At 38.8% G+C, this 14,728-nt stretch overlaps 1 protein-coding gene across 1 annotated transcript in view; it reads left to right on the top strand.

Annotated features, from left to right (window-relative positions):
- The window catches only part of stn1 (STN1 subunit of CST complex), a 41,487-nt gene extending 28,622 nt beyond the window's left edge, over positions 1–12,865 (top strand). The window contains exons 6-10 of the mRNA XM_028795868.2: positions 255–369; positions 453–606; positions 7,205–7,327; positions 7,997–8,069; positions 12,574–12,865. Coding sequence (XP_028651701.2) covers positions 255–369; positions 453–606; positions 7,205–7,327; positions 7,997–8,069; positions 12,574–12,731 — 623 coding nt within the window. The 3' untranslated portion in view covers positions 12,732–12,865. The remainder of the gene's footprint in view (positions 1–254; positions 370–452; positions 607–7,204; positions 7,328–7,996; positions 8,070–12,573) is intronic.
- Positions 12,866–14,728: the final 1,863 nt, after the last annotated feature.

The raw sequence follows: 14,728 nt of genomic DNA, 5'->3' as shown, positions 1-14,728 counted from the left end.
AGGCACCTCTGGGTCATCTGTCCTCTAGTGTAGATTTTCAGCCAAGCATCAGTTCTCTGTATTTTGATGTGTACTACGTATGATAGGCAGTATTTGAAATCTCTTTCCAATAATTGGTTCTATACTGGTTTTGTTTTTAGATGGTGGAGTAAACTTTTATACATTTAAGTACTGTCTACATTACGTTTTCCTTAGAAGATTGAAAAGGATAAGGATTTTCCAAAAATCATGTTTTCTTTTTTGATGACACATAGATAAAGTGGAAGACCCAACATTTGCTCACCAAATTTCTTGGATGTTAGAAGTCCCCCAGCTCTATCGACATTTTTATGACAAACCCTTCCAAAATGCTTTTATCAGTTCAGACAAGTAAGTGCAGAAAACATTTTACTACTGTATGCATGTGTACAGTAATGAGATGTTCCCAATTTCACATTTAATCTCTTCTGCAGGAAAGAATATCTTTCATTGACTGGCCTGGTGGGACAGCTAACAGAGAAGCTGAAAGAATTTTTGCAGGAGACAAAAGTGCACACTTTCTCTCTTAAAGACCTAGAAACTGTTGAATCTTTGGTAAAACTGGCTAGCCTTCCTGTTAACCCTCAGGTCTGCATACAGTTGTTTACTCTAGACTTATGTAAATTAGAGCCGGTAATATTTATATTTGATAACTTGCAGATTTCAAAGTCGAATATTCATTAAGGCACAATTATTACCCATTTTGATCAGTCTTTAAAATATTAGTAGTATTTAAATTTTTGGGTGGCACTGTGGTAGCACTGCTGCCTCGCAGTAAGGAGACCAGGGTTGTCCTCCCAGGTTGTCCCTGAGTGGAGTGGGAATGTTTCTCCCTGTGTCTGTGTGGGTTTCCTTCAGGTGCTGTGGTTTCCTCCCACAGTCCAAAGACATGCAGGATAGGTGGATTGGAGACCCTAAATTGGTCGTATTGTGTGTGTACACCCTGAAGGTAGACTTGCTCCAGCCCCCCGTGACTGTACTCAGGATTAAGTGGGCATAGAAAATGGCATGGTATGCTTTGTCTTAAAGCAAATATACAATTACATTAACAGCTTTCCTTTTTATTTAGCATTGCTGCTTAAATGTAGCATTTTTACTTCTTTGGTGTTATGGATTAACAGGCAGACTTGAGGATTGTAATCAGAAAAAGGTGACAACTGGATGGGATCAGGTCCAAAGAAGGGAGTGACGGAAGGAAAGGATAGCTGAATAGATAGATAAATAGATAGACAGATAAAGTGGCAACAATTACACATACCATTATGCCACTGTGGGAAGGAGGGCACATCTAGGGGATGGTCAGCACTGTAACTCTAGCAAAATATTCTGAAAGGGATTTGAGCAGGGATAGTAAGGAGAAATAAAAGATGTAGCCCAGGATAGAATATTATATTCCCTTAGAATGCTAAAAGGCACATAACTTAACAGACATTTAAGATATGAGACTCACCAAAAAAAAAAAATATTGGATCTGGCTAGCAAACATCAGCACTTGGTCCCAAGCAGTAACTCCAGGGAATACATTACCTATTTAAAAGGATAGACAGTCAGGGGCTACAATTTACTGCAGATATGGGTAATTAAAGACTCGGGAATTTAGGGGCGCCTGGATCTTCTTGAGTTAGTTCTAGTCTGATGTCTTTGTTGTAAAACTAGGGCTGCTCCTGATCCTGAAAGTTCTTTTGGAATTTGACCATAGTTGACCCTTGGATGAGGTTTTAAATTGACTTGAGTGCTTGGAGTTTAGTGAGCTTTGGGCTTGGAGGGAACTTGTGGCAATAGGAAGGAAGGCTAATAGAAGGCCTGCAGAAGGAGAGAGTCAAGGAGTCAAAGCCAAGAAGCAGAGTGCATTTTGAGTACTTCTGAGTGGATGAGCCATTTCACCCAGTAGACAATCATTGACAACTGAATAGTTAGACCTACATGGACAAGAGGTTTGTTGTTTTATCCTCTTTATTTTCTGCATTGTGTTTACTTGTGTTTAGCCCTCATTTGAGTTTAGTTATATTCAGCTAATATTTTGTATCTGGATGTTCTGGTCTCCTTGGCATCGTTCCCTCTGAGTGGCAGAGTAATTAGAAACACATGCTTCCTGTTCAAAAAGGTGTTTTATTTTTTTGGGTTCCAGTATGAAGTAATTTATGGTACAAAGTCAGCACTTGGATGATGGCTCCCTTGTTATTTGTATCATGTTATTAACTGTTTGCTGGTTTAGAAACATGAATGTTTAGAAAGTTAACAAAAATTAGGAAAAGTAAAGAAGGCAGAGGTCATGTAAATTCTTGCATATTAAAAGTTAATGCAATGGTGGATGTTATTTGTATAGAGTTGAGCATTATTGGGATGGAAGGAATCAAGATTTTGAAGTGATCACTTAATCAGTAGCTAATTTGCAATAGCTACAAGATGTAATAAAGACGCTATATAGCGCCTGACCCAGCACAGACTGACGCAGAGGCACGTACTTAAATAGAACTCTTGGGGCATGCCTTCCCCGTGTCCCACAGGCCCAACACAGTCCCAAAACACTCACAATCTAACCACAACACTCTTCTCTTGTCTTCCTTTACCACCACTCCTCCTCAGGCTTAGTCCTCCTCCTCCCGACTCTGGCTCTCCCGAGTGGTGGTGGCTGGCCCTTTTTATACCCCACCCGGAAGCGTTCCAGGTGCTTGACCACATGGTCCTAATTGCATTTCCGGGTGGGGCTGCAGATTCAACCAGCCGGGCTGCAAACTCCATGCAGCTCCCCCTAGCGGCCATCCGAGCCCCCAACCAGGCTGTGGAGGACTCCCATCTCCCATGGAGCCATGCGCCAGGTTGGGGTATCATCGTCCGCCAGGGAGGCTGCCACCAAGCGTCCCGGGGGAGGTATTGAAGTGTCCATGGCTGCTCCCCCGGAACAGATGCAGCAGGGGCGTCGCTGCCTGGCATGGGACCCAGCTGTCCTTTACAAAGATTAAAGCTGATATAGGCCAGTGTTGCTCTGGCACACATTTCACACATTGTTGAGTCCATTCTCATATACAATTGAGCTTTTTCTTAACGGCAAATTGGAAACCATTTTACTACTATTATGATCTGGTGACAGAAACATGGAGAAAGGGTGTGAGGTATACAAAAAGCTACACAAAGCAGGCCATGAACTTCACTAGCCTGTCCAGAAAAGGCTCGCCCAAGTCTCCTGCCCTCCCCCAACGGCTAACTGCAGGATGTATCCTACACTAGCCAAAAAAAAAAAAATGGGTATCTGGCTTTAAAAATTCAAAATACAAAAAATGCCTTATAAAAGAGAGGAATTCTTAAAATCTCTGGCTTGATGCAACACGTCCACAAAGAAATAATGAATAAAAAAAGGAAGAAAATAACAAGAAAGACAATACTTGGAAACTCCTACACAAACTCAATGATCCACTACTGAGTTCCTTTCTCAGGCCAAATATAAAGGCAGAGGGAGGATCCAACAGCAATGATGTTAGGGGTGGCCCTGTCTCCTGATGTTCAACCCACAAAGTACAGACAATGGAGTTACAGTTAAAGCCACAGCACATAAATATTAAATAAACCAACTAAAAAGGAATAGCATAAAAATATGAAAAATAATAATTAAAACATAAAAAAATACAATAAAACAGCAAATAACTACAAGCCATTGAAAAACCTGGCCATTGCACAACAACTATTAAGTAGATATACTTAATAAAGTGTTCACTTGGTGTAACTTTTCTTGTGATGTTAGCAATCCAGAAAAGTGATATCTGGTGCACTAGGAGAAGTGTGGATATCTGTGCTCCTTACTCCTCTCCCACTCTGCATCTGTGTTGCTCCCTTGTGGTACTTCTAGCTGCCAGTTAGCTTCTCCCTACCTACTTGTCTTGAAAAAACAACACATTTTTTTTTTCCAAATTGTGGTAGTTTGGTAGTTTCTTAAAAATGAATTATTCAGACTTTAGTACCGTGTTAGTCATTATGGATGTAGTCAGAAGTTAAACAAAATGACACCCTTTATTAGCTAACTAGAAAGATTACAATATGCATTACATCTTGCCTGAAGAAGGGGCTTGAGTTGCCTTGAAAATTTTCACATTGTAATCTTTCTAGTTAGCCAGTAAAAGATGTCATTTTGCTTAACTTCAGACTGTAGTAAAAATTTTGTTGTAGCTAATTCCAATCTTGAGATATGTACAGTATGATTGTTACAAAGAAATGTACTCAGTATATATTACATTTTAAAAAAGGGCAAGAAATATAGTTTCAATGGACTGTCTACAGTCACAATGTTTTGATCCTAGTGACATTATTAAAAATGTGGTATGTAGAACCGTTATTTGTGTACCCAATCATATTATAATTGAGAAGACAATCCAGTAAATATTTATTAAAAAGGTTATATAAATATTGCTAAATCAAAACACATATTTGCTCTTTCAGCTTGTTGTTAGCAGGACGCAGAAGTCAATTTGTAGTTTGTGTAACTGCTTAATTTATTATGATCAATGGGCCATATGCACTAAGTGCAGGAATGCATGCAGTTATTTTATTTATCTTCATGCTACATACTGTATGTTGGTTTAAAAATGTACTGCCATTTTGAGCCACAGCTTTCAAAGCTGCCAGTTGTATTATATGTGGTTACATAAATGTTGTCACAAGTTACTCAGTGATATGCTGTGCCCACTCTGCAAATTACAAGTTTGCACTGCAGTCTGTTTCATTACAAACTCACAGTCTTGTTTTTGTCTAATTTGAATTTCCATCTTAAGACTCAGACTTAGTAGTTATTTTATGCAATGTGTATTAAGAACGTACATTTCAGAAAGGAGAGGAGACCATTTTTTCAATCAAGTTGGTCTCACAAAACGTTTCTGGCAGTGATCTGTAGCTTGTTTGCAATGAAGTAGAGAGCTGATTGTAATCCGTGAAGGAACTGGTGCTACATACTGCTTATTTATGAAAGGTAACAATAGTCTTCTTTCTTAAATTTTATACTTTTGTGCCCGCTCTACAAGAAAGAGGACCAATTTGTGACTTTTTGCTTTGCCCAGCCTCAGCAGAAAGACAGTGATTGCTCATTGCATAGCACCTCAGGGTTTGCATCGTGACACTAGTCCTACGTATGTAAAGCATTTCAGGTTTCCAAAGCCTTTGTAGAGGTGACATACCCACACCTCCACACATTTAAAATGGTGTAACATCCAGGATTTTGCCATAAAATTATATGAATATCCATTTTCAGTAGATTATGTCTTTAAACTTGTCTTCTGATACACGTACTTTTAAAATGTTCTGTTTTGAAAGATGGCATAGTGGCACTGAGGTTAGGGTTAGGAATCCTGGGCTGGGATTCCTGCCTGTGTGTTTTTTTACGCATTATTTCTGTGTCTAGGTGGTTTTTCTCCCACATTCCCAAGGCATCTTTGTGAAATGAATTACCAACTCTAACTAAATCAGGCTGGTTTGACTGGGTATATGTGTAAATTAGTGTCCTCTTTAGACGAGGTTCCAGCCTTCCATTTAATATTGTCAGAATAGACTGGTTTCTGCCACCCTGTTTGATCATGGATGGGTGGATACTTGGCAAGTGGTAGTCCAAGTCCCAAGGATGCTTTTCAGATTCTCGGGAGATTCCCAGTATAGAACACAATGACAAAAACATCAGGTTTCCAAACAGAAATTACATGGTTCTGCCCAAATGAGGTCTCAAAGTGGCCCAACCTTCAGCAAAAAAAGAAACTGAGCCATACACCAGAGCCTAGAGCCATGGATTACCGCCTATACCATTTACAATTATATTGTTAGTCGTAACCCCAACCAAGCAGCCTGGTAGGTGCCTTTACCATGGCGATACATAATATTAAAACTATACAGGCCTCACTTTCAGGCATGGAGTGTGATCCCGTGCTTAGGGAGGTGGGCCTTACAAAATAAGGCTGACTTCAGTTTGTTTTGAGTTTGTATCTCCATGAATTGGAAAGAAATTCCAAGTGTGAAAATGGGGCCATTAATGCACACATTTCAGCCAGTATCTGCTTTATGTAGTACCTTTCATAATATTCAAACCAAATCACATACTTCAGTAGATATAGACAGTTTTTTAATAATTCTCATTTTCCATCACTCGTGAACAAGATCCTGAGATACCTAAACTCCCCTGCTTAAGGGCAGTCTCCCTCACCCTCTAAGATCCTTGAGCATGTGAAAGATGCTATATAAATAAATTGAATATTATTATCATTACCTACAGTGAGCAATTCACTTTTATAAACTGATACTTGGAGGTGCTGATCCTCATCCCTTCCATTTCACACTCAACAGCAAATTACTCAAGTATGTGCCGAAGGTCACAGTCAGGCGAGACAACGATGACAGCATCATATGCATAAACCAGTGATGCTACCCCTAGCCTCCCCAACTGGACAACCGCACATCCTCCCTGGTGCCCTAATATCCTGTCCATGAAACCACAAACAAGAGTTGTGACAAGATACAGTCTTGATGGATTTTGACATCCACAGTGAATGAGTTTGACTTAACGCCTATTATTCACAGACAACTCCCACTGCATTTGTGTAGGAAATGAATAACACACAAAAGCAGCCCGCTACCCCATCTTTACACAGCACCTCCTACAACACATACTGTGGGACACAGACATATGAGATTTCCAAATCCACAAGTTGAGGTGAATAGAGTATGTTATAAAGATGTCCCCCCAGGAAGCTCCTGCTTGAGCTGTTCTGGGCACATATCACTAGGTGGAGACCCTGCGTCAGACCCAGAACAAGCAGGAGGGATTATATCAGCTGGTTTGGGAATGCTTGGGAATTGCCCAAAAAGAGGTGGAATCTGTAGCTGGGGACATGGAGGTCATGAACTGATCTGCTTAGCCTGCTGCCGCTGCAACCTGGAATAACCGGTCTTGTAGATTCCCTGTGCCGTCATTTCTGCAGTGAATTTCCCCTTGGGATTAGTAAAGTATCTATCTATCTATCTATCTATCTATCTATCTATCTATCTATCTATCTATCTATCTATCACTGATGTACAACTGCAGAAAAGACTACAATATTTCAAAAAAGTTAAACAAAAAAAAATCTTTGAAATGCGTACTTCTTTTTTGCTTTTTGCAAAATCAAAGTTATCCATCCTATGTACTGTGTCTCTAATTAAATATTTATATTTTTAGAACACCGCAGCTGGGGGCTTAGTCTCTAAACAGGTGCACAGTCTGTTTAGGCAAGCTGTTCAGATGTTGCAGGAGTCGGGTCTGGTCTTCCAGAAATTTTGTTTTCCAGAAGAGATTTTTCAGGTAAAAAAATAAATGTGATAAAAGGTTTGCATTACATAAATGAATAGAAGGGTGGGCTGGGCTCATTGAACCACAGCTGCATGTCAAGGCAACACTTACATGAGTCATTCTTTTTTCTACAAAATAATTATTCATAAAGGTTAATATGTGATCAAGTGGACTGGAGAAAATATTTTTTTATGCTTAGTTATTGTTAACGGCCTGTTCTTATTTGTCAGTTAGATGTTACTTGCTTCAGCTCATATTAATGACTTTGTACAGTACATGACTAACTCACAGTGACTCTGAACATGAGTCAGTGATTAATGAAGCGGGATTAAAATTTTTCGGTAACAGTGAAGAAAATTTCAACACATGGTGAACGTTCATGACAGATATGTGCTGCTGCTATTTTATGAATTTTCTAACATTACAAACTTCCCAGTGTCAAATCAGCTATACTGGGTGTAGGTGCTGATGTGCACTGACGTTTTCGGTTGAATTCTTTGTAGTTTGATTAATGTTTAATCAGTAACTTTTTCAGTGCCTTTCAAACCAAAGCATTCGCCTTACAAAGTAAGTATTTATGCCACAGTGAAAGGATCAAACCATGTTCTCATTGTGTATACAATAAATGCAAAGTAGGTTGATGTTTTCTTTGAATCTATCTTTTTTATTTTTTTACTAAAGGTAACCGAACAGGATAAGGAGCTATGTAAGCTAACAAAGCAAATAATTAAGGAGGACTCTAAAAAGGAGAAATGTAAGTGGTGTTCCTTTTTTGAGCTATTCTTGAAACTAACAATGACTATGCCTTTTTATTAGTCAGCTGCAGGCTTTATTTGCAGTTGCTTTAGTTTGCTTTGTGCATTGAGTCATTTGGGGGTGGCAGCTGCAATTATTTTGTCATTTGACGTACAAGAAGAAGTTTTTGTAACAATCTGTGATGGTTAAGGATATGGTACTTTTTATTGTAAATAACACTTGTGATTAGGACCTAATGGTTTGTCACTAATTAATCCCTGTAGCTGCAAGACCGGTAGTAACTGGAATACACTATCGGACACGTATGAGACCATACAAAGTTCTAATAATAGAAGGAGAACAACAATCCTTTGCAATGGAATGGTTAACCATCACAATAGAGCTAGGAAGGGATCCTTTAAAAGTGTTTACAGCCCCAGGATTTAAAGCTGATGTCACATTACACAATTTCTTCGGCTGCTGATCTCATCACCTGAGCATGTCATATTTCATGAATACAAACCACAGGGATTGTCAAATTAAATATTTCACATTTCCAAAGTATCACATGCTCATTCGTTTTTCAGCTAGTGACCACATAAAGGTTTTACAGGTACAATGAGTTCAGCCTCTGTCCTTTTTTCCCCTTATTTTTCCATTCTGTTATGTTACATAAAACAGGCAACATCAGACAGACGAGTCTCTCCTCAGTCTTCCAAGTCCAAAACACCCAAGTTTCTTATTCCTTGTCACTGCATTATATGCATTGTACTTCCAGATTAGCACTCATTGGTTGTCAGCTTTCATGCACACAGAGCCTACCACTATGGCTTAAGACAAAATCAGGGGGAGTTGCATATGGGCTGGATTAAGTCACTGGGTATGTCAAACTACACAAACAGCAGCATGCCACAACTGCCTCATACTCACTACAGTTATGTGCAGCCTACGACTTATAATTCCTGGAACAGTCACGTAATGTGACAGGACCTTCATGGTAACAGGCTTTGCCGAATGGAACACTGACAATCAGATGGAATGAAGGCCCCAAATATGCTAAAGTGTAGCATGGGAAAGGGGAGTCCCTTATTACTACGATTCTTGAAGGTCCGCTCAGGTTATGCCTGTCCCATTAAATGGTGAATGGGGCTTAGAAGTGCAGAAGCACTGGAGCATACCAAGAAGAACTCTGCAGGCCAATGTGTCAACACAGTAGTTTTTGAGGATACCCCAAAAGTAGGCTCTGCTTGCTGTATAAATCAGCCACATTCCCACTATTCCGATAAGTTTGGAGTCTGAAGTACAGTCAGAGGCAGGAGCTTTTCTGATGGGAGGAAGAGAGGCAAGGGTGTACCGGGGGAAGTGTGTGAATAGAAAAGAAGTCTTACGCATGCAGCCAGAATCCCCATGGTGTAGACGGGGTGAATCCTTTACAGACCTACTGTAGGTATATTGTTTAGGTTTGTGGATTATAATAAACCGAGCCAATAAATTTAGCAATACACAAGATGTGAAGTTTAAGTTTATTCTTTACTTTCCCTTTGTTGTTTAATTTTACTGCCTCTGTAAATTTCTTTCCCTTATTAATAAAATGCTTTTTTTTGTTTTTTTAAAGTACTTTGAACTCCCTAGTCCTTGTTTGGTTTAGGGAGAGAGCTCATAAATGCCCCTTAAGAGTCCACAGTCCTAACTGTAATTTTTTATCATATATACAGTAGATTCAGGAAGTATTCAGACCCCTTCACTTTCAAGTGGCATTACTGTATTGTAGATTTAATTCTAAATTGATAAATTTGCAATTATTTCCGATCAATATTCACGTATTCACCCAAAATGAAAAAGTCTAAACATATTTATAGAAAGGTTTACAAATTTATTAATAATGAAAAATTTAAATCTCTCATTCATAGAAATATTTAGATGTTTAATTTAGCATTTTGGAGAAGCCCCTTTGCCAACAATTCTCCCTTTGAGTCTTCTTGGGTAAGTCTCCAGAATCTAGATTTTGGCAGTTTATCCCATTCTTCCTGGTACATCCTCTCAGGCTCTGTTAGAATGTATGCTGTGTCTGTAAATGCCATCTTAGGATCTCTCCACAGATGTTCTCTGGGGTTTAAGTATGGGCTTTGGCTGGGCCACTCAAGGACAGTGACAGACGTGTCCTGAAGCCACTCCACCATTGTCATGACTCCATGTTTCAGTTCTGTGTCATGCCGAAAGGTGAACTGTTGTCCTAGTATGACTGTAACAGGTTTTCTTCAAGGACCTCTCTGTATTTGGCTGCATTTATCCTTCCCTCAGTTGTGAACAGCCTCCCTGTCCTTGCCACTGATAAACACCCCACAGCATGACGCTGCCACCTTGATGCTTCACTCTAGGTATGGTATTAGGCAGGTGATGAGCAGTGCCTGGTCTTCACCAGAGATAGTGCTTGGAGTTCTTCCCAAAGAGTTCAGTTTTTGTCTCATTACACCTGAGAATCTTTTGTTTTCATTCCTTCAGAATCCTTTAAATGCCATTTGGCAAACTCCAAGCTATCATAGGCCCTTAATTTAGAGTGTCTTCAATCTGTCCACTCTATCATAAACACCTTATTGATGGAGTTTTGCTGAGATGGTCATATTCTGAAAGGTTATTCCGTTTCAGCAGAGGACTTCAGAAGGTCTGTTAGAGTGAACATTAGGTTTATCTCCCTGGCCAAGGCTCTTCTTGGCCAGTTACTTTAAGTTTTACCAGATGGATAACTTTAGGAAGAGTCCTTGTGGTTCTAAACTTCCGTCATTTCACAATTATTGAGGCCACAGGTGCTCTTGTACCCTTTCCCTAATCTATGCCACAACACAGTTTTATCACAGATTCCACAGAGTTCATTGGACTTCACAGCTATGCTGTTGTCCAGTCATGTGTGAATTGTGGGTCCTTATAAACACAAGTATGTGCCTTTCTAAATGAAGTCCAGTCAATTCAGTTTGCCATAGGTGAGCTCCAATCAAGTACTAGACACATCCCAAGGATAAAACAGGATGCATCTGAACACAATTTGGAGTGCCACAGAAAAGGGTCTGAATACTTGTATAAATGAGAGATTTCAGTTGTTGATTTTTGATAAATTTGCAAATCAATTCACTTTTTCATTATGGGTTATTGAGTATTGGTAGGCAAAAATGACATATACATACAGTTGTGCTTGAAAGTTTGTGAACCCTTTAGGGTTTTCTATATTTCTGCATAAATATGACCTAAAACATCATCAGATTATCACTCAGGTCCTAAAAGTAGATAAAGAGAAACCAATTAAACAAATGAGACAAAAATATTATACTTGGTCATTTATTTATTAAGGAAAATGATTGAATATTACATATTTGTGAGTGGCAAAAGTATGTGAACCTTTGCTTTCAGTATCTGATGTGACTCCCCCCTTTGCAGCAATAACTGCTACTAAACGTTTCCGGTAACTGTTGATCAGTCCTGCACACCGGCTTGGAGGAATTTTAGCCCATTCCTCCGTACAGAACAGCTTCAACTCTGGGCTGTTGGTGGGTTTCCTCACATTAACTGCTTGCTTCAGGTCCTTCCACAACATTTCGATTGGATTAAGGTCAGGACTTTGACTTGGCCATTCCAAAACATTAACTTTATTCTTCTTTAACCATTCTTTGGTAGAACGACTTGTGTGCTTAGGGTCATTGTCTTGCTGCATGACCCACCTTCTCTTGAGATTTAGTTTATGGACAGATGTCCTGACATTTTCCTTTAGAATTCTCTGATATAATTCAGAATTCATTGTTCCATCAATGAAGGCAAGCCGTCCTGGCCCAGATGCTGCAAAACAGGCCCAAACCATGATACTACCACCACCACCATGTTTCACAGATGGGATAAGGTTCTTAATGCTGGAATGCAGTGTTTTCTTTTCTCCAAACATAACGCTTTTCATTTAAACCAAAAAGTTCTATTCTTGGTCTCATCCGTCCACAAAACATTCTTCCAATAGCCTTCTGATTTGTCCACATAATCTTTAGCAAACTGCAGACGAGCAGCAATGTTTGTTTTGGAGAGCAGTGGCTTTCTCCTTGCAACCCTGCCATGCACACCATTGTTGTTCAGTGTTCTCCTGATGGTGGACTCGTGAACATGAACATTAGCCAATGTGAGAGAGGCCTAGTGAGAGGTTCACATACATTTGCCACTCAAAAATATGTAATATTCAATCATTTTCCTTAATAAATAAATGACCAAGTATAATATTTTTGTGTCATTTGTTTAACTGGTTTCTCTTTATCTACTTTTAGGACTTGAGCGAAAATCTGATGCTGTTTTAGGTTGTATTTATGCAGAAATATAGAAAATTCTAAAGGGTTCACAAACTTTCAAGCACAACTGTATATATATCAGTTAAGTATTTTTTTTTTTTATTGCTGCTTTAGTTTGAGTCACTCTAAAATAAATTCTTTACTTTTAATAAAACATAAATGTGAGGTTGCACTCTGCTATCTAAACTACTCTGCTCTTATTTACAGATGCTGAGAAAGGCTGCCATTTCAATCATATTTTCTCATGTGTGAGACAAAGCTACAATTCCAATATTAGTGAAGCAGCCATGCAACAAGTCCTTAGTATTCTGGAATGTGAAAGTGAGGTGATCAGAACAACGGACAACCACTATGCAAGCTTCTGAGGCCTTCTGATAGAGGGTGGTACTCACTCACAGTTCGAAGCACAGCGTTTTTTGCACTTTTTTATTATTTCAACATCATGGTAACAATTACAGTAACTAAAATCATGCAATACCACCTTTTTTTTTATAGATTTTTTAAATGAAATCCCAAGAAGTATGAATTTCATTTTTTCCCTTATACCTTCACGAGATTGGGATAAAAAAAAAACTTTTTTTCTAGTAACATTATAATCACATCCCAAGACAATCTGCTATTTTTTCTTGAAATTAAGAATTTGTAAAGTCTAAAGATATTTTATTATGTTTTCTATGTTGTTTTTTAAATTTGCAGATTTTAACTAGGATCATCATGAACAGTATTATATGAGAATAAATAAATGTAATAAAACACAAAGAAACTCAAAAAGTGTCTGGGGCACCTAGTGGCAAACCCTGTATATTATAAAGAGCACAAAAGGTGCTAAAGAAAACGCGTGTTAACAAAAAAGTCGAGACTAGTCCTGTTGTGTTGGGCAAGTCTGCCCCAAGATGGTGGTGGTTTCATTTATGGTGGTTTCTGGGAGGAAGAGGCGTACACAGATGGGCTGACCCCAGAAGTGACGTCATAGGTGGTGGCACATCAATCTTCCTTTCTGCAGAGGGGAAAGAAGAACAGGTGATGTTATTACTTAGTGCCGATAGTTGGTCCAAGGTAACATTGTCATCATCTAACCCTGTAAGTTGTTCCCTAAGCGCACATGTTTGACAATGAGCAAAACAATAAGTCTTCTAAATAGAAAAAAAAAAAAAAGTCTGAAAATGAAGGTAATGCATTGTAACTTCTGCTTTTTCCAGGGAGCACTACGATTAGCTATAATCATTTTATGTCATTTCTCTGCTTCAGGGGTGGCAAACTCCAGTACTGGAGGGCCGCAGTGGCTGCAGGTTTTTATTCTAACCATCTTATTCATTAGTTTTTGCTGCTAATTAACTTCTTTTGCCTTAATTTTAATTAACTTGATTCAGGCCTCTTAGTTGTTTCATTTTCTTTAATTAGCAAACAATAATGAGACACAAAACAAGGTGCCACATGACCAGCTCACCCGTGCCCATAACACAATATCTGAAAATAAAGAAAGGTGAAGGTCTCAGTAAGGTTGATCTGTCAGGTCACCTAAACATTTTGGCAATGTTCTTAGAAAAAACAGAAAATCAACAGTTATGGAAACGTCTGTTGTGTCAGAATAAGAGCAGCAACAAGCCATAGAATTAAATAACGAGTTTAATTAACAGCAATAATTGGCTTCTCATTAAGAAACTGGTTGGAGTGAAATTAGTTGGAGTTTGAAGCCCCAATTTAGCTGGTCAACTGTTGACTTGTTTCACATTTGATTTCTGTTTGGCTGTTATTTAATGAAGAATATAATTAATTCAGAGGACTGAATCCTTAAAAACAGGGATATTAAAATGAAGGGAAATCAAAGTTAATTAGCAGTGAAAACTGGTCACTGATTAGGAAAAGGGTTAGAATGAAAACCTGCAGCCACTGCGGCCCTCCAGGACTGGAGTTTGCCACCCCTGCTCTACTTTATAATAAGGTATTGTGTTCCATGAACAGTGTCTTGTTCTCCCTGTGTTTGTGCTGGTTTAATTTACAGACTTTATCTGCACTTTTTTATTTTTTTAATTCTTGTGATCAAATGGCAGCAATGCCAGATAGTGGGTGAATGTGCTTGGTGGTACAATTTTGAGTCTTGTGGTATGTGATTTAGGATGAATGTACCTAAATGGAGTGCATTTTAGGTCATAATGTCATCTTCGGAAATTAGTTTCACTACTTTTAAAAGTACTTAAATTACTTCCTTTAAAAAATGGAAAATCGAAATGATGATCATCTGAGATCTGACATTTCCTTGGCTGCTTCCTTGTTAACTATGACATGTGTATAAGAATGTCAATGTACTCCCCACATGTGACAATGCTACTTCTACTAGTACACTCATATGATTTGTATTTTC

This window comes from Erpetoichthys calabaricus, chromosome 2 (genome assembly GCF_900747795.2).
Source record: "Erpetoichthys calabaricus chromosome 2, fErpCal1.3, whole genome shotgun sequence".
In the NCBI taxonomy this organism is placed as follows: Eukaryota; Metazoa; Chordata; class Cladistia; order Polypteriformes; family Polypteridae; genus Erpetoichthys; species Erpetoichthys calabaricus.
This window is presented reverse-complemented; position numbering and strand designations above follow the sequence as displayed.